General features: G+C 37.7%; 2 protein-coding genes across 5 annotated transcripts in view; both read left to right on the top strand.

Annotated features, from left to right (window-relative positions):
- Positions 1–1,077: 1,077 nt before the first annotated feature.
- arr3b (arrestin 3b, retinal (X-arrestin)) lies at positions 1,078–12,083 on the top strand. Of its 3 annotated transcripts, none has more exons than XM_083560512.1 (15): positions 1,078–1,149; positions 3,259–3,356; positions 8,079–8,109; positions 8,227–8,287; positions 8,378–8,422; positions 8,577–8,773; positions 8,856–8,915; positions 9,044–9,120; positions 9,208–9,343; positions 9,456–9,540; positions 9,639–9,711; positions 11,003–11,137; positions 11,490–11,597; positions 11,748–11,797; positions 11,913–12,083. In XM_083560512.1, exons 2-15 carry the CDS (start codon positions 3,349–3,351, stop codon positions 11,918–11,920), a joined length of 1,074 nt encoding a protein of 357 aa, XP_083416638.1. In that variant the 5' UTR covers positions 1,078–1,149; positions 3,259–3,348; the 3' UTR covers positions 11,921–12,083. The 3 variants fall into 3 exon arrangements, with proteins under 3 accessions (XP_083416638.1, XP_083416637.1, XP_083416639.1); XM_083560511.1 differs by lacking the exon at positions 1,078–1,149 and adding an exon at positions 2,680–2,777; XM_083560513.1 differs by lacking the exon at positions 1,078–1,149 and adding an exon at positions 2,733–2,777 and having other exon boundaries at positions 3,323–3,356.
- Positions 12,084–15,691: 3,608 nt separating this feature from the next.
- nkrf (NFKB repressing factor) overlaps positions 15,692–18,648 on the top strand; it is an 8,289-nt gene continuing 5,332 nt past the window's right edge. The window contains exons 1-2 of one of the 2 annotated variants that reach the window (XM_083560509.1): positions 15,692–16,068; positions 17,136–17,260. In XM_083560509.1, the coding sequence (XP_083416635.1) occupies positions 17,152–17,260 (109 nt within the window). In that variant the 5' untranslated portion in view covers positions 15,692–16,068; positions 17,136–17,151. Of the gene's footprint in view, positions 16,069–16,404; positions 16,496–17,135; positions 17,261–18,648 lie in introns of those variants that run through there. The other variant, XM_083560510.1, reaches the window with a different exon arrangement.

Genomic DNA, 18,648 nt, shown 5'->3' with positions numbered 1-18,648 from the left:
TGTGATGCAGTTATAAACAGTAAACACAAAAGGATACATATCCTGATGTGTCACAGAGATGTACAATTCATGTGGTGTGACATGCATGTCATTAGAGTCTGCATTGAAAAGCTACATTTCAACTCACGAATTAAGCCTTTTAGCTTTTTAGGTTTTTACATTCAGTATTCTTGGATTGAACCCTGCATTGAGGCAGTTTGCAAGTGTGCATGCCACTCCATTGTGCTGTGAGTTTTGTTTAATGCAGTGAGACTAAATGCAAGTCATGCAAAGTTTTCTCTTTTTTTCTTTTTATAATTTTAAAATTACAGATAATTTCAAACATATCCTAGAAAATGGAATCCTCTAAATTGCTGTGTTATGGATCAGGCAAGCTTCTATGATTAAGGTTTGCTTTAATTCAATGTAAAGCATTGAGCTATAAAAATGTTAAATATTTTCATTAATCTTGTATGCTGTGCAGATTTAAGGTCTGATGCCTAAAGAGAGGGTGCATTAATTTGTAATTGAGTTACAGAGGTCGAAATATAAAAATTTTATAAAATCATACATTTTATTAACCCCTAATCAAGGTGGCAGACACACAACATGTGAATACAAAGGCTAATAGAAAATAATTGTAAACTTAGACATGGCTTCAAAAATAGAAAACTGTGCTATGTGAGAATATGAGAACATGATCAACGGGCACGCACGCACAGACACACACACACACACACACACACACACACACACACACACACACACACACACATGCAGTCCTTACTATCCTTAATTATTAAAGCAGCTAATTTTAAGATTAGAGTTAAGGTGTATTATGTCTAAAGAGTAGTTTTCTCTTCAGGGGATAAGCCAAATATAACGAGAAGGTCAAACTTGTAAGATATTTCTATCCCTTCTATCTTATAAGATATAAAACAACTCTCTCTCTCTCTCTCTCTCTCTCTCTCTCTCTCACTCTCTCTCTCTCCCTCTCTTTCTCTCTCTCTCTCTCTCTCTCTCTCTCTCTCTCTCTCTCTCTCTCTCTCTCTCTCTCTTTTACACACACACACACGCACACACACACACTAAAGCACCTGCCCCTGTGGTGGCCATTCTTGCCATAATTTCTGCGAACGACCTTTCGCAGAAAAGTCTTTCCCTTCCTCAGTAAGTGTATTTTAAAACTTTTTTTGCATAGTAGTGAGTTTGCTTGGTATATAGTGTTCTGTACAACATGCGGTGCATGTATGCAAATATTTAGTTCCACAAGGGAATACTTGTGAAAAAGTGCAGTTATATTTTAAACAGCTTGCACATGCATATGCAACATGACATAACAATACAGTGTTCAAAAGCCCTAAGTGAATATTTGATAATGAACCACTGTTCCTTTAGATTTTAAATAAAACAGTATGTATTTGTGTAATTACTATTGTCCATATTATATTGTTTCTTATATAGATTCACACGCCAGGCAGCTTAGAATAGAGAATTGCATTATCTGGATTAGATATGATAAACTGCCCATAAAGCGGCTGAAGACAACAGTGTGATATTTCCCTAAACATAGACACATAGTTTAAAAATAAAACAGCTGGGACATGTGTGAATGTGTGAATATGGTGCAAAATACACAACACACAGCTGATTGTGTTTAATCATTAGATGCAATGGAACAAAATAAGCAATAATTCTGGAAATCCAAAGAAAATATTTTCACTGCCAAACTAAAAACATAAGTAAGTTTCTGGTCAGTCTGTAAAGTTAAAGGCTTTGTCTATTAATAATAATAATAATAATAATAATAATAATAATAATAATAATAATAATAATAATAATAATAATAATATTATCTATATAGTACTATATTGTAATGTTTTTGATAAAAGGAAGAACAATGAGACATTAACAGCAGTTGAGAAGACTGGAGGTGGGAAAAGCATTGCCATGTGCACACCTTGCTCTGACCATTTCACCTTACACTCATGAACCAGTGGTTATGTGGGCAATACATAGTGTTTATAAAGATTATACATTAAGTAAGAACTACACAACGCACTGTTGTAGGGAGATAATAAATTGTGCAATGTGGTCCAATGCAAAGTGGAGGTACTTTTACCACACCAACCATGTCTACCAACTATGTCATTTGATTAATTAGTGAGCAAATTCATCATGGTTTTAAGTTGTATCATGAAAATATTTATTTAAATGTACTTCAATTTTTTATTTACCAAAAAGCTAAATTGGGCCAGAGAGAGAGAGATGTTCCAAGCAACACTGTCCATAGGCCATCATTATGTGCCTTCAAAATTCTATGTGGATAAAGCATCAAAAATGCTTTCTAACACCATAAGGTGATTTCCAGAGCACCTAAAAGCTGAAATATTGAATTTTTTTTTATTAAAAATACAAAAATCATAGGTCATCATAGAGCCTCTGCGTCTCATCTCCTGTACCACAGCTACATAATCAATTACTTACAACAATGTAATCCAACCAATAACTCTCAATTTATGCAAAATACCATGCTGGTAAATGTCTAATCTCTTTATGTCTAATGTCTAATTTAGGTTAATGCATGTAGCACAATAGAATTTAGTGCTATGAAGTAATAGGATTGGAATTGGATTGGAAAGAGGAGACACTGCTGTACAGTGGTCTAGCTACAGGAAAAGGAGGGAGGAGAATATAATTTATAAAGGCAGCTATGCAGACATGACTGACGCACTCTCAAAGCAGCAGGACTGCAGAAGGATTACACCAAGAGCAGAAGAGCAGAAACCCAGCCAGAGGTAAGAGTAGACTATGCACTGCAAGGGATCAGTGTTTAGTGAGCAATAGTGGTCATGGAGGATTTTGGATACACAAAAGGTACTGTGTATCAGATATCATTGCACATGTAAAACTAAGCTTAGCATTGTCAGCATATTATAAAGAAGCAACTGTTGTATGGATATCTATGCCTGGTGCACCTTTGTTTTGTTTCGGTCGGATTTTCATTACTAATGCATTTAACATTCTTGGTAATTTCTTACCTACTGCCTCATTTCATAAATAGTCATAGAGGGAAAATGTGCCATATTTGAATATAGAAACGCTTGAACAGCATCATCAGCAGCAAATTTATTAGTTTTCATTGCAAGAGCGCATCATCAATCCAAATCTTTTGTTTTTGGAGCAGACATAATAGGAGATGAAGTCATCATTGGAAAGCTGTTCTGCTCAGATTGTCTTTTTTTTTTTTTTTTTTTTTTTTTTTTTTTAAATTTAAAGAACTTAGACCATAACATTCTACAATCTACTTTTCCCTATCACTGTGTTGCAATTTCCACTGCAGAATTGCTCAACAGGGCAAACACAATAATGGCAAGGTAAGCGAATATATATATATATATATATGTGTGTGTGTGTGTGTGTGTGCGTGCGTGCGTGCGTGCGTACGTGCGTGTGTGTGTGTAAAATTGTGAATAAATTTAAAATTCAAGCTCATATTGTATTTTGTGTTTAAATGTAATATTTAAACTTCAATATCATTGTCACGCTTTAATATAGACTAACCATATAGACTGTATAAGACTGCAGAAAGAACATCACTTATAATCTTATACTCCAGTAATCATGTTAGTTCTCACTCTCCAGTGTTCTGTATTGTTGAAAGATTTATGATCAAACTCTTGATGTCACCCAAATGAGGATGGGTTCCCCTTTTGAGTCCGGTTCCTCTCAAGGTTTCTTCCTCATAACATCTAAGGGAGTTTTTCCTTGCCACAGTCGCCAGCGGCTTGCTCATCAGGGACAAATTCACACCATTCACCTTAACTGTTGTTTGTGTAAAGCTGCTTTGAGATAATGTCTGTTGTGAAAAGCGCTATACAAATAAACTTGACTTGACTTGACTTAATCAAGAGTCGGAAACCAGAATACGAATAGGACGTTTATTAGCCTTGGGAAACAAACAGAAGCTAGAAAGCAGCATGTACCGGAAAACAGGTATATTCCGAAACACAGGTAGATCACCAGAATGAACCGTAAATCGGACGGTGAGTGAATGCGAATGGGGGCCTTATAAAGGGAGGATGTAGATTGGAGACAGGTGAAGTTGATTAGTATGAAGGCAAGGCGCTGCGAGTCTGCTGAGTGCCAAGGGGGGACATGGCTGGTGGTTCCTTGACATTACCCCCTCCTCCAGGGGTGGCTCTCGATGCCCTAACTCGGCGCCTGGGGTGCCCACGGCCCTGAGGTGCGGGGCAGTCGGGCTGGCTGGCATTGAACTCCTCCAGAGTGCTACCCCTACATCGTGAGTTTAGAACTTCTGGCAGAGGAGATTTTATGGCGACTCCTGGGTGCTTGGTGGATTGGGGTGTAAAGGGCTTTAGGAGAGACACATGAAAGGTTGGATGGATGCGGTACTGAGGATGCAGGTTGAGCCAATAGGCCACGTAATTGACCCGCCTGATGATCCAGAATCGCTCGATGAAACAGGAACTGAGTTTCTTACAGGGTAGCCGGAGCTGCAAATCTCGGGTGGACAGTCAGACCTGATTCCCTGGTTGGTAAGGGGGGGGGGCCCGACCTCCGAGGGTCCACAAACCTCCGGGTGGTTCTGAGGGCACGTCGGAGCTATGTGTGGGCTGACTCCCACACACGCACACTTTCCCGGAACTAGTAGTCCACCACAGGAACGTTGGAGGGCTCGTACATCCAGGGAAAAAAGGTGGCTGGAAGCCCAGCATGCACTGGAACTGGGTTTGGCCAGTGGCATCCTGGTGCAGAGAGTTCTGCACGTACTCAGCCAAGGGGCGAAAACGGTTCCAGCTCGTTTGGTCCTGTTTGCAGGGTAGCATCTGAGCTCCTGTATCTTGCGTTCCGTCTGTCCGTTGGTCTGAGGGCGATATCCAGAGGACAGATTGACTGTGACTCCCAGGAGCCAAAAGAACGCCTTCCACACATGGGATGTGAACTAGAGTCCCCGGTCGGACACGATTTCCTCTAGGTGGCTGAAGTTCCAAAAGACGTGATGGAACAACGCCTCGGCAGTCTCTAGACCTGCTGAACGTAATCTTCAATAATTGCACGTTCCGGAACTGACAGCGGGTACATCTATCCTTTAGGTAGTTTAGCACCTGGCACCAGGTCCCTAGGGCGGTGGGGTTCAGGCAGGTCGCTGCCTGCTCACTGAATATGTCTGCAAATGATCGGTTCATCTTTTGGGGAAGTGTTTTGCCAGCCAGGGTCAACCCAGTATGACGCTTGCTGTGGAGTTCCTCAGAACGAGAAACCGGATCTTTTCACGATGGAACAGGCCAACCTGGAGGATGACCCCTGGGGCACAGTACTTCACCCAGCCACGCCCTAAGGGTCTCCCTTGGATGTTTTGTATGGCCAGCTCTCGCGTCCCTCTCTCCCGGCACAGCTGAAGCTGGTCTAGGCAATCCTGGGAGATAATATTGCCCACGGAGCCAGAATCTACAAGGGCAGAGACCAGAATGAAGAGCGTGGGGGTACCAGTGTGACTGGGAGTATAGAGAGATAGGTGATTTCAGCGGTGAAGTCGACCGAACTCACAATGGGGGCGTGGGGGTCTGGCAGGACACTTGGAAATGAAGTGGCCGTGATCACCACAATACAGGCATGCTCCAACCACGAGGCAACGCTCTCTCTCTCTCTCTCTCTCTCTCTCTCTTCAACAGCCGATGGGATCCAACCTGCATGGGTTCGGGCTCCAGAGTGGAAGAGATAAAGCGGGAAGTAGCAGGTTCCATCACTGGAGACCGACAAGCTGCCAGTCGCTGGGAAATGCGGATGGACCGCTGAATGAAAGCCTCCAATGCAAGTGCATCATCATAGATGCCCGTGGCTAACTTAATGTCCGGGTTTAACCCTTGGCGGTATGCCCCGAGGAGAGCTGTTGCGGAAGCAGAGGCTGTAATTCATCAGCTGAGAAAAGACTCTTGGCACAGATTTAACAGCTGATCTGCCATGGTGAGGTCCCCAGTGAAGTGGTTAGCGAATTGCGTGTAAGACGTGGTTATGGTGCTATTAGTGCTCCATATCGCCCTCGCCCAGGCCAGCAGGTAAAGAGATGAGAAACGCCACCTTGGATCGATCGGAGGGGAACTTGTGCAGATGCATTTTAATGTAGAGTTTGACCTGCAAGAGAAAGCCATTGCATTTGGTCACGTCTCCGGAATATGAAGCCGGAAGAGCCATCGGGCTGCTGGAGGTGTGTTGTGGAACTCCGCTGATGGCGGCCGGTGTGAAAGCCTCTCGGAGAGTGGCAGTGAGTTCCTTGATGGGATCCGAAACGGAACCCGGTTGCCGATCCATCGAGGTGGGTGTTCGGTATGGGTCCGATCTTCTGTCGTGCTGTGATTAAGAGACGGAAACCAGAATATGAATTGGACGTTTATTAGCCTTGGGAAACAAACAGAAGCTAGGAAGCAGCATGTACCGGATGTAAACAAGTATATTCCGAAACACAGGTAGTCCAGGGATGATCACTAGAATGAACCGTAAATCAGACGGTGAGTGAGTGCAAACGGGGGCCTTATAAAAGGAGGGTGTAGATTGGAGACAAGTAAAGGTGATTAGTATGAAGGTGAGGCACTGCGAGTGTCGAGGGGGGACGTGGCCGGTGGTTCCCTGACAATCATGTTGTAGACACTTTAGTTTGTCAGTGTCCACATCAGTATTCATTGACTTTACCGTATACATATAACTTCTTAATATTTAATAATATTTAATTCATAAAAGAAATAAAATTTCTGTTTACTTCAAAAAGTTGCAAGTATTATACTTTAATTTGAGTTTAGGTTATATTTTTGTAAAAAAAAAAAAAAAAAAAAAGAATAAATAGTTATACCAATGCACTCTATACATTTGCAATTAGTTTGTTAATACAGCTAAATAAAATTGACAAACATTTGATAAATAGTTTTTTGATATGTACAAATCTAAGGTGGGCTGTACATTTTACATCTAGGCCTTCAGTGGTGTCCTAGCTAACTCAATCCACCTCTTAATACAATCATTATTACCTCACTGCTATAAACACCTTCTTTCACTGCAGCCACAACTGCACTGCCTGCACACATCATCTCTAGCTGAAGCATCAATATTAACCTCATAAAATGACCCTGGGTTTTTTCCTTTAATTTCTTTTTTGCATTTTTTCCATGCATTTCATTTAAAATTTAATTCGAGTTGAAATCATGCAAATTTGACAGGAAAGAAAATGGTTCATGAAAAAGTGAAAAACTGTTTAGAACTGTTTTGAGTGACCTTTCCTCATGATGTGCATCTTTTCTTGAAAAGTCTATCCTGTAAATGTCCTTGTAAGTATATCTGTGACCAAATAAAATTCTATTTTCCTCTGTCAGCCATCGGTAAATGAAAAAACCTTAGAGCTTGATGCGGGTTGCAAGCTCTGGCTAGCATGCTCTCTGACAAGCCATTCAAAGTACGTAAAAATGCAAACATCTTTGGCCTGCTAGTAGCCTAATCGCAGTGTAATTAATTAAAGCTACGGCTTCAAGCAACAGGGTTTATAATAAATTAAAAAAAAAAAAAAACTCACCACTGATACAAAATAAACTTGGTTATAATTATTATTTAAGAAACAATATCATCAGTGTTAATCATGTTGAGCTAATGTAATGTAAGTAATGTTGAATATAGAATTATAAAGTCATAAACACAATATGAACAAAAGTTTGTGGACACCTGACCACAAAATTTGTATGTTCTTTTTAACATTTAATATTTTTTTTTTTTCACATTTCATCTCCAATTGCAGACATCCTAAAAGTGTTCAGTACGATTGAGGTCAGAGCTTTATAGAACTGAAGATCTTCCACTCCAACTCATGTATATCTTCAATTGAGATCGCATTGTGCACTGGGGCACTGTCCTAGATCAAATGAAGGAAAGATTTATTGCTGCCACATCTGAAAACATTGTATACAAATGTGGTCTTCAACTTTGTGGTAAAAACTTTGGGAAGAACCGCATATAGCTACAAAAATAAGGTTTCACAAAAATTTTTGTCTGTATAGTACATATTTTATAGCATATCCAAATATATGTTTTTACAGGGTGTATAAGAAGAACAGTACAAATGGCTCAGTAAGTCTTCCATATTCACGGAACTGCTACCTTCCCTCAGAGCATATATAATGGCTTGTCTTTTTTACATACAAAACACAGGTATGAGTGGCAGCTTAATAAATCTTTTTATTTCAGATTTGTATTTACTTGGGCAAAAGAGACTTTGTGGACCACGTGGAGAATGTTGACATTGTGGGTAAGGTTTGCTAAGATATAGTAAGCAATGCAAATATTTGAATATTTTTTAAGACATTAATAGGTAAAATATGTGAATCTCCATTTACAGATGGGGTGCTCAAGGTGGACACTTCCAAACTTAATGGAAGAAAAGGTATATAGAATACATAACTAATCAAGTTTTTGGAATTATAAGCATCATTTAACATTAACATTTATAGCATCAGATCTATCGAATGGAATTGTTAGTAACACATTATCAGATTATTAGTGCACAGTCTTATGCATTCATTTCTTCTTTGTTGTAGTGGTTGTGCAGCTGGCTTGTTTCTTCCACTATGGGAATGATGAATTTGATGTGATCAGTTGGTCTTTCAGAAAAGACATTTGGATCCAGCACATTCAAATCTATCCTCCACCTGCTGGAGACAAACCAACTATCACACCTATGCAGGATGTTCTTATGAAGAAAGCAGGAGAGGGAGCCTACCCCTTCACGTTTAATGTATATTAATCTGTGCAATACTGTGTACATTCGTCTTTCAGTGTGGTAAATGCCCTGAAATCTGTGTTTCCTGTTTTCTAAGATTCCAACAAATCTGCCTTGCTCTTTATATTTTCTGCCAGCAGCAAGGGACAAAGGCAAGGTACCGCAACCCTCCCATTCTCTACCTTTATTATCTCCCAAGACACACACTATGCCAATTATACACATTATATCTTATCATTTCTTTCCCTCTCACTGCAATATGTCTTCTTTCCATTCCAATTGCAGGCTTGTGGCGTTGAATTTAACATAAAAGCCTATATTGCTAATGAGGTTGATGATCCAAATGAGAAAATTGACAAAAAGTGTGTATAGGTCTAATTTATCCTTATTAATAATGAAATTATATCCATTCATATGATTTATGCATTGATTAATTTTACTGTGTGTAGGGACACTTGTCAATTGATCATTCGAAAAATCCAATTTGCACCAGACAAAATGCTACCTGGACCTGAGGTGAATATCTACAAGCAATTCATGTTTTCAGAAAAAACGATTCACCTGGAGGTCTCCATAGAGAAGGAGGTATATAGATTATATGGGCAAATTGAATTACACATGCTATATATATATATTTGTAAACATAAAAAAAAATGGTAAAGGTAATATTTATAATCTTTCCAAATAATTTTTGCAGGTTTACTATCATGGAGATCCAATCAAGGTCAGAGTGAAATTAAACAACCAGACCAATAAAGTGATAAAAAAAATAAAAATTTTCAGTAAGATGGGATTCATTTAAATAATATTAACAAAGTATTTGAAAAACTACACTCCTACATACTCATTTATTGCACTCTTTGGTGAATATGTATTACAGTTGACCAGACAGCAGATGTTGTGCTCTACTCAACTGACAAATACACCAACGTTGTTCTCTGTGAGGAATTTCGGTGAGTCTAGATGACTCTACATGCATTTTGTAGCCTGTGAATGGTCTACAAACAGGTGACAGATAAAAAAACAATATCAAGCCACTAGAGATTTATTAAAACAGGTGTAAGATAAACCTTTTTTTCAACAATGTCTGATATTAAAAAATATCGCAAATGATTGAGCATTAGGAATGGGTACATTCTTGTGTACATATGGGACACATATTTTGTATGAACAAGGACATCATAGTGCTCACTTATTTTTGAATTATTGTTATTATACTCTTGGGCCCTTGAGCAAGGCCCTTAACCCTCTATGCTCCGGGGGTCCCTTACAAGGGAAATATCAAGGTTCGTGACGTCGGAGTGACGTGGGGCCGCCTTCCCGTGGGCTCACCACCTGCAGGAGGGACCGTAAGGGACGGTGCTGTAAGGATTGGGCAGCAGTCGAAGGCGGGGGCCTGCTTAGACTGCTGCCCCCGCGACCCGAATTACGGATAAGCGGGAGAAAATGAATAAATGAATGAATGAATGAATGAATGAATGAATGAATGAATGAATGAATGTTATTATTCTATCCATTAATCTTCAAAATATATTTTAAAATATTAATTTATTTTTGTAAATTGTGTATGTCATATACACACTGTGCTTACATGATCCCTTTATGAACATGAATTAGATTCAGGTACAATGATTAGCTAAACAAAAAATACATTTATGGCATTTAGCAGATGCCCATATCTAATGTAATCTTAATCTTTGAATAATAGATTTAAATTTGAGAGGACTTTGTGAATATTAAGATTTGTTGAATGGCTGATATACTGTATATAATTAAACACTGCCCCACCTGTCACTATGGTTGGATCATGCAAATGGTCTTGCCAGATATTCTGTAAAAGCACAAAATCCTATTAGTCTTGTGAACTGTACACTATATTTTGTGTTGCACCATGGTCCTGGCAAAACAACCTTTTGTTCTAATATGTATAAATGACAATAAAAACCCATGCGATTTGATTTGACATGGATAGAACATTTATCACAGAGACGACTCCCTCCCAAGCGGCTCTGTAAGAATAACTTTGAATTGATTTACTGTGACTCTTGACACTAGGAGGATAAATAGACACATTTGGACCACAACCATGTCTGCAATATGCTCCTACATCTAAATGAGTTGCCTTTATCAGATCCACCTTTTCTTTTAATGTATCACCCTCTGTATGTACAAAATGTGCACAACTTACTTCAATTATAACTCAATATTGAATCTTTTTTTTTATTTTTTATTTTTTTTTACCAGGGATCAAGTAAAGGGCCACACTACATTTGACAAGGAATACATAATCACACCTCTTCTCAACAATAAAGAGAAACATGGTCTGGCATTAGAAGGCAGGATAAAAGATGAAGACACAAATCTTGCATCATCCACAATGTAAGTCGAGAGCCATCGTAACATGGGCCTTAAACATTATCTCACAAAATGCAAATGAATAACGAGACAAATAAGAAGAAGGACTTCCTGATGCTTTGCAGACTTAGTGGATTTTTTTTTTTCAGAATTATTCGAATGAAACTGATGCATTTACACTGAATCCAGTGAATTAGATTAAGGTTGTAAATAAACTGTTTGCTTCTGAAAAGCCAGCATGATATATACAATACACTGTACTATATAATACAAAGAAATCACTTAGGACAATATTTTAAATTACCTTGTGACATAAAAATCCTTTGTGTTACTTTGTGTCATACATGATAATAATCAGGATTTTCTCCTCCTGTAGTCTGAGAGCTGACACATGTAAAGATGTGCAGGGCATTGTGGTGTCTTACAAAATCAAAATCAGCCTCATGGTGGCCAAAGATGGTGTTTGGGGAAGGCTTATATCCAGGTCAACAATACCAAAAGTTTTTTTCTGTTGATTATAAACAATATAAATTACAAACAACAAATGTAAATGTATATGTATGGTTCATGCAATGCAATGTATAAAGCATATCTTTAAATTGTCTAAGCTACTGTACTATGTTTTCATTTACAGTTATGTTACTGCTGAAATACCTCTGATCTTGATGACACCAAAACCAAAAGGTGATGTTTATGTTTGATATTAGATAATACACAGTGCTTATCTATTTCTAAGTGCCTATTTCTCAGTAGACTACTAATGACAATATTTTTTCTACATGCATCTCAATTGGAACAGATGACTAAGTGGACATACCCTACATCTCAGCTGCATTCAAGCATAATGTCATTATATTTTCTTTGTTGTTTTTGCCATTAACATGTGAACTTAATTGTTTTTGTACAGAATTTGGTTCTATATTAAGTAAATTAAAAATAAATATAAATAAACAGTATTATTTTTCCATGATTTAGTGGTCTTTCTCCAGATTATCTGGTGAAGAATGAATGAATGAATCACTTAATTAACATATTCATGTTATATACATTCTTCTTCTTCTTCTTCTTTCGGCTGCTCCCATTAGGGGTTGCCACAGCGGATCATCCATCTCCATACCACCCTGTCCTCTACATCTGCCTCTTTCACACCAACTACCTGCATGTCTTCCCTCACCACATCCATGAACCTCCTCCTTGGCCTTCCTCTTTTTCTCCTACCTGGTGGCTCCATCCTCAGCATTCGTCTACCAATATAATTCATGTCCCTCCTCTGCACATGTCCAAACCATCTCAATCTCGCCATGTTATATACATTGGATGTGGAAAATATTTTCAATGTTACTTGGTGGCAAATCTTTGATCATATACTCATAGACTAATTACTACCTTGAAAATCCTGTCTATAAGAAATGCAGCAGTTTTTTGGAAATGACAGTACCAGTAAATGTCAGGGTGAAGTGCTGGATGCCCAATTGGTGCGTAAATACAATGTGTGCTTTAAAACATTATTGGAGCAATTTGTAAGGTGGCTCTGTCATTTCTTGTAGTATAGCTCATGGTTTCAGAACAGGAGTAGTTAACCAAAGACAATTAATTGACATTCACACATCAGCTACTGCAACAAATTTTTCAATAAACTCCTAGAGTTGCCAACAAAGATTGAATTACCTGTTTCGATCTAGGGTCTGATAACATAGAACCTGGTTTGGCTGTTGAATGCCTAGAATCAACACAACATTCTGCATCACCATAGTTAATGTAGGTCCTTTTAAAATGAAACAAACTAGCACCGCGGTATAATAATCATATACATATTCAATTATATATATATATATATATATATATATATATATATATATATATATATATATATATATAGTTATATAGTTATATAGTTATATAGTTATATAGTTATATATATAGTTATATTTAGGTGGTATCAGCCGTATCACGCCACATCACACCACCCCATGTTGGATTATTTTGTAATGTCTTTCCTATTTCCCCTTTTTTTTCTTTATAAAAGGCACATTTTCATGTTTTTGTTTAATGTGTAGAGTGTTTTTAAACATGAGTTTAAACATTTTATATATTAGTATATATTTAATGGCAAGTGTGTCTCAGGGGTGATATACTGTATATACAGCAGGGGCGTAGATTACGCGGGGGACGCGGGGGACTTCTTTTATAAAAAGTAAATTCGTCCCCCTCACTTTTTTCAATAGAGAGTGTGTGTTCACGACATGTTGAGGTTCTAATGGAGCAATGTATATAAATGCAGAGTTAAAATTCAAGAGACAAGATAGTCTATACATGACGTTCACGTATCCATGGCAATCAGTCACTCACTTGTCACGTCATCATCACGCGCACTATTACCGTAGCTCGAGTCGCATCCGCGGTCCCGCGCGCGAGCCAACATTCGGTTCCGATGAGCTCAAAGCGGCAAAAAAACCCGCTTCACTCATTTTTTTTTTACAAAAAAAGTCAAGCAGTGTAAGTTGGCATATGGTATCCGAATTGTGTTGTACAATGTTTAGTAACTCTGCCTGTTGCTTTTGTTAAATAATTAGCAAGTTTTAAAGGATTTAAAGGATTATAAGGAAAAATAGCTGCTTAGACAAACACTTTTTCCTGTGTATTTTCCTTAAACTCTTTTATAACGTTTTTTGTTTTAACAAGTGTGTTATCAAAACCCTTCAAATAAGAATAAAGATAGTGTTGAAGTGAGATTTTACAGCATGTTTAACTCTGCCAATTCTACATAATATCAAGTATGTCTCACGGTATGTACACGGAGAGACGAGGACGACGAATAGTAACATTAAAGATGTGATTTTAATATTAAGGAGCAGGTAAATCACACATACATACAACGTAGTAAAGACGATAACCGACAAAGAGTGAAGACAGTGGTGATGAGTATAAATAGAGTCCGGGTGAACAGACAGGTGAAGACGGGAAACAAACATGGTGGATTACGGAGTGCAAAGGATGATGGGTGATGTAGTCCGGTGAATGAGGGTAGATCACAGGGGAAACGTGACAGTATGCTGATAGGAACGACCTTTATTTTATGGGGTGCTCTTTCGTTATTGCACTAATTTTTACGTTTTTATGTGTTGTCAAGAAATAGCAAGAAACAGACAGCCTAGGTTTATCAGGGCAGATTCAGTATGTTACACAAGAAACTTTACAGGTGAGAACAGATGTGGCTTTTAACACCTGGCTGCTATTACTACAGTTTCTTTTTTTCTTTTTTTTTTCTTTTTTTACATTTTATAATGTATAATCTATTAATACACAAGTGTTTTTACACAAGTATTAATACACAAGTGTTATATATGGACCAATCATAAAAAATGTAATTAGTAAAATATAGAAAAAAATATGTAACACATTAGTATGATGAACAACTGCACATTGGCTGTTTATTAGTAGGCTACTTAGAAAGCACACATTAATTCCTTATTCATTATGACCATATTCTGCATCCCATAATCCTACCTAATACCTAAACTTGTCAAAGTTAATAGTGACTATGTGTTCCCCATACTAAAGTGTTAAAAAACAATTTAGGATACAAATTATTGGTTAATGTCCAGCAGTGTATTTAATTTGTTATTTTCTTCTGTATGTCACTATTGACACAGTCCCAGCTAAACAGTGTTGCTGTGTGTCACATCCAGAGTGAAAAAATTGACAATATAAATAGGGAAATGAATGCTCAGCTGTTAGATGGGAAGGAACGTCGCAGAAACACTTTTGGCAGTTTTAAGTAGCGTTATATATTGAGATATATGTTCGCTTTAACACTGTGTAAAAAGCTACTACTTTTAAACAAACCAGCCAGGAAGCTTAAAAGAAGTGACACTAAATGTTTATTTTATCTCATTGTATAATTGATATCGGGTCTTGACATGTTTGTCGGTTGAGTTCAATGCATATTTTCTTTCAATAGTTTGTTTTGAATGACTTGTTTTATTCCTGAAAAATGGACTGTAGAAGAGAACAAAATGAAGTATTATTTGAATTTGCAAGTATTGTGCATACACAAAATACAATTTGAAATATGTAAACAATATACTCTTAGTACCATTTTAAGGACATCTTTGTACTTTATACTCAAAAAGGTACACATTACTACCTTATAGTACCAATGTGTACCTTAATGTACAACTACATTTTTGGGGTAAATAAGGTACAATGATGTCCTTTTAAAGGTACTGTCCCAGTGCCAAGCTGTTGTATTTCTTTCTTTCTGTTTTATAATCATATAATCATAAAGCATATAAGGCAAAGAAATATGATTAAAAATAAAACCTGTCAATTACACAAGGGTTAACAGAAAGAAAAAAAAACAGGTAACACTAGACATTTTGTCCCCGCCACTTTTGAAATGATGGCTACGCCCCTGGGTCACAGAAATCTTCTTTACAAACCTATGCATTAAAAGATCAGTGTTTTTCTTCAGTTAAAGATTTACACAAAGCAAATCAATTTTCTAGAGTAAAGTGTATTTATAGAGAATATACTCATTTCTGTTAACACAATTAATTATAAAAAAAAATAAAATATGTTTTTACTACGGGCTGCTTCACGGTTGTGGCCTATATACAGGATTGTGTAATATATGATTATGGGTGTAAAATTGTTGAATTTATATTAAAAGTCTTTTGTCATTTTAATATCAATTGGTCTTTATAAAACTAGCTTCAAAAAAAGATGTTAAACTGAAAAAAAAGTGTTTAATGAAAGCAGTGGTGACATTGAGAATGTTATTAAACTGAATAAGTGTGTGACAGGTTTGTAGTTTAGCCCTCTATTGCTAAGGATTAGCATTAGCCTAGCGGTGTCTCTGCGCGCTTGGGTTTTTAAAGCGGAGACGCGGTGCGACTGCACGGTGTCTTCCTCGTTGGTGGCGCACAAACCCACTGAAATTCGCCGACACCAAGGTAATGCAGCTCAGAGCACTTACTTACCGGCATTATTAGTCTATATGGACTTCATATCAACGCATTGAAGTCAATTTATCGATTGAAACGCTTAAGTTATTATATTATAAAGGCATTGACTGCGTCACTCCAATAAACCAGATTGACTAAATAGTTTAGCGTAACTAGCCAGTGTTACGAAGTGGACTATTTTACTATTTAAACCCGTGTTAAAGTGACCTACACTTGAACCGTGAAAGCACAAATAAATAAATTGCGCTTTAATACATGTTGATTTGTGAGGTTTTTAGTGTTGATTGAGGGATTTTCTAGCATACTCGTTCATCGGAGTTAGCCTGCAGACGTGTTTGCTAGCTCGGGGTCTGTGAATTCTACGTCGCGAAACGTGTCATAAGTACGAGGCTCATTTTCTGACTTGATACCAGAGGTGAATAAATTGTAATACTGAAATTGGGCTGAAATATAGATCAATTGCTCGGGGTGGTGTGTCTGTAAAAGCTGCTTGTTTTGTAGCTAGGTAATGTCTACGGGATGCTAACTCCATCAGCAAGCACAGGCTACACAGTGTGAGGTTTCAGCCACGGGCCATATTTCAGTTTCCCACAATGCTCAGCACTGCACACCCGGAAACAGACTCATCTGAGCCGTCTTTGGCCCGCATCGTGGAAATGGCGTTAGGGGGATTTTTTTTGTTTAGCACGATGGATTTCCATATGGACGACTTTAAACAAATATTTTAAAGTGATAAACAGTCAATGCATATAAAGCGGTTTATGAGCAAAAACACATTGCAAACTATGACACGAGTGGCAGAGATCAGATCCTATATCTGGTCATAGTGTGAGTCAACCACGTGTTCAGCATCGACGTGGATTAGAATGAAAGATGAGGGGGGGAAAGTCCTTATATTAAGCATTTTGTTTATAATTGTGATGTTTGTTGGCACTATTAGCTCACACGTGTTGGTGTATAACCTGCAGACAGTGGTCATTATTTTATCTATAAGCTGGAACTTTCTAGAAGTTCTTTAATTGATGTAAATGCATGTTTCTTGCTCTGTCTGGCAGCTATGGCCCACAACTGATGCAGAGAGTGCTTGAGATGGCAGAGGGGATTCATGTTGGCGAAATGCCCTCGTATGAACCAGTCTCAAGTGCTGAAGCAAAAAAGAGGCCAAATTCATCTGATGGAAGTAGGTAACAGGTTCTTTGATGTTACTTCAGTTTGTTTGCATTCAGTTTTATACACTTGAGAAACCGTTAACAAGGTCCAAGTTTTACACTCAAGAAGTCTACATAACGAATAGTACATTTACTAAATACTTAAATCTTGATTTTACCCAAATGAGGATGAGGTTCCCCTTTTGAGTCTGGTTCCTCTCAATGTTTCTTCCTCATAAAATCTAAGGGAGTTTTTCCTTTTCACAGTCACCATGGCTGCTCATCAGGGATAAATGCACATTGCTCACCTTAACTCTTAAATTCTGTAAAGCTGCTTCGAGACAATGTCCGTTGTGAAAAGCGCTATAGAAATAAACTTGACTTGACTTAAAGGGCATTAGTCTGTTTTAGGCCTCTACCGGTTAAGTAGAGATATTGAACAATTGTTCGCCTTTTTTAAGCCTTGGAACAGTCCTTGCTGATGTATAGGGTGCACATTCCCAATATCTGTAATGACCACCAGAGTTCAGTTAGATAAGGGGTCACCAACGCATCACCAGGTAGCCCGCAAGGACCACATGAGTAGCCCGCAGGCCTTTTATAATAATATCTGTTTCCTACTTTGTTAAATCATTGTTGATACTTATTATGAGATCATTAACATGATCAGTGTCTTCACATAGATGAATGTCATTAGTTATTATTAATAACATATATAATAAAAGGTAAATTGAGCAAATTTATTTCAGACCAAACTGAAAACTGTATCAAACTGGTAGCCCTCAGTTTCAAAAAGGTTGGTGACCCCTGAGTTAGACTATTATTAAGGATTGTCATGAATCAGCTATTCAACTTATGAACTCTTATAACGGTTTTTTTTTATAAATGTTGTAATTTAACAAAAGACGTTTTTTCAATGTTGTGCAAGTTTGGGGCAGCCATCCCACCTTCCTGCTAAAATGGTAAATGCTATACTCCTTATGCATGTAAGAGGAACTAACATTTGTGGTTCGAGTGTTAGTGATTAGAACTAATTACAGGCAACAGGTCAAATATACAATAATAATTAATAATCCAATTACTCAAGTCAGATTCGGAAAGTACACAGTGTGTTGACTGACTGACGCAGTTGATGAGAGACTGACTAATCAACTGCATCATTGCCCTAGTCAGAAAATACAAGATATTTGTTGGACATCACTAAAATGTCTCAGCTGATGCTTAATGGGTTTATAAGTTAGGAGCACATGGATAGATTTTATTTATTTTTTACACATTTAAACCTAAACAAAATTTAAGGTGCCACATGAGCACAACTTTCAAGCAGAGTTAAAATGCTTCTGTAACAGTTGCTCATTCCATGTCAGTTGAGATTTTAGTGATTTATGTCTGGATATTTTTTGTAACACGTTTTTCCAGC

This window comes from Silurus aristotelis (genome assembly GCF_946808225.1).
Source record: "Silurus aristotelis genome assembly, chromosome: 14".
NCBI classification, from domain to species: domain Eukaryota; kingdom Metazoa; phylum Chordata; class Actinopteri; order Siluriformes; family Siluridae; genus Silurus; species Silurus aristotelis.
This window is presented reverse-complemented; position numbering and strand designations above follow the sequence as displayed.

Coding starts and splice junctions, on each gene's coding strand:
- arr3b (XM_083560512.1), top strand. Junction 9,121..9,207: donor AATGAGAAAATTGACAAAAA/GTGTGTATAGGT, acceptor TACTGTGTGTAG/GGACACTTGTCAATTGATCA. Junction 9,344..9,455: donor AGGTCTCCATAGAGAAGGAG/GTATATAGATTA, acceptor TAATTTTTGCAG/GTTTACTATCATGGAGATCC.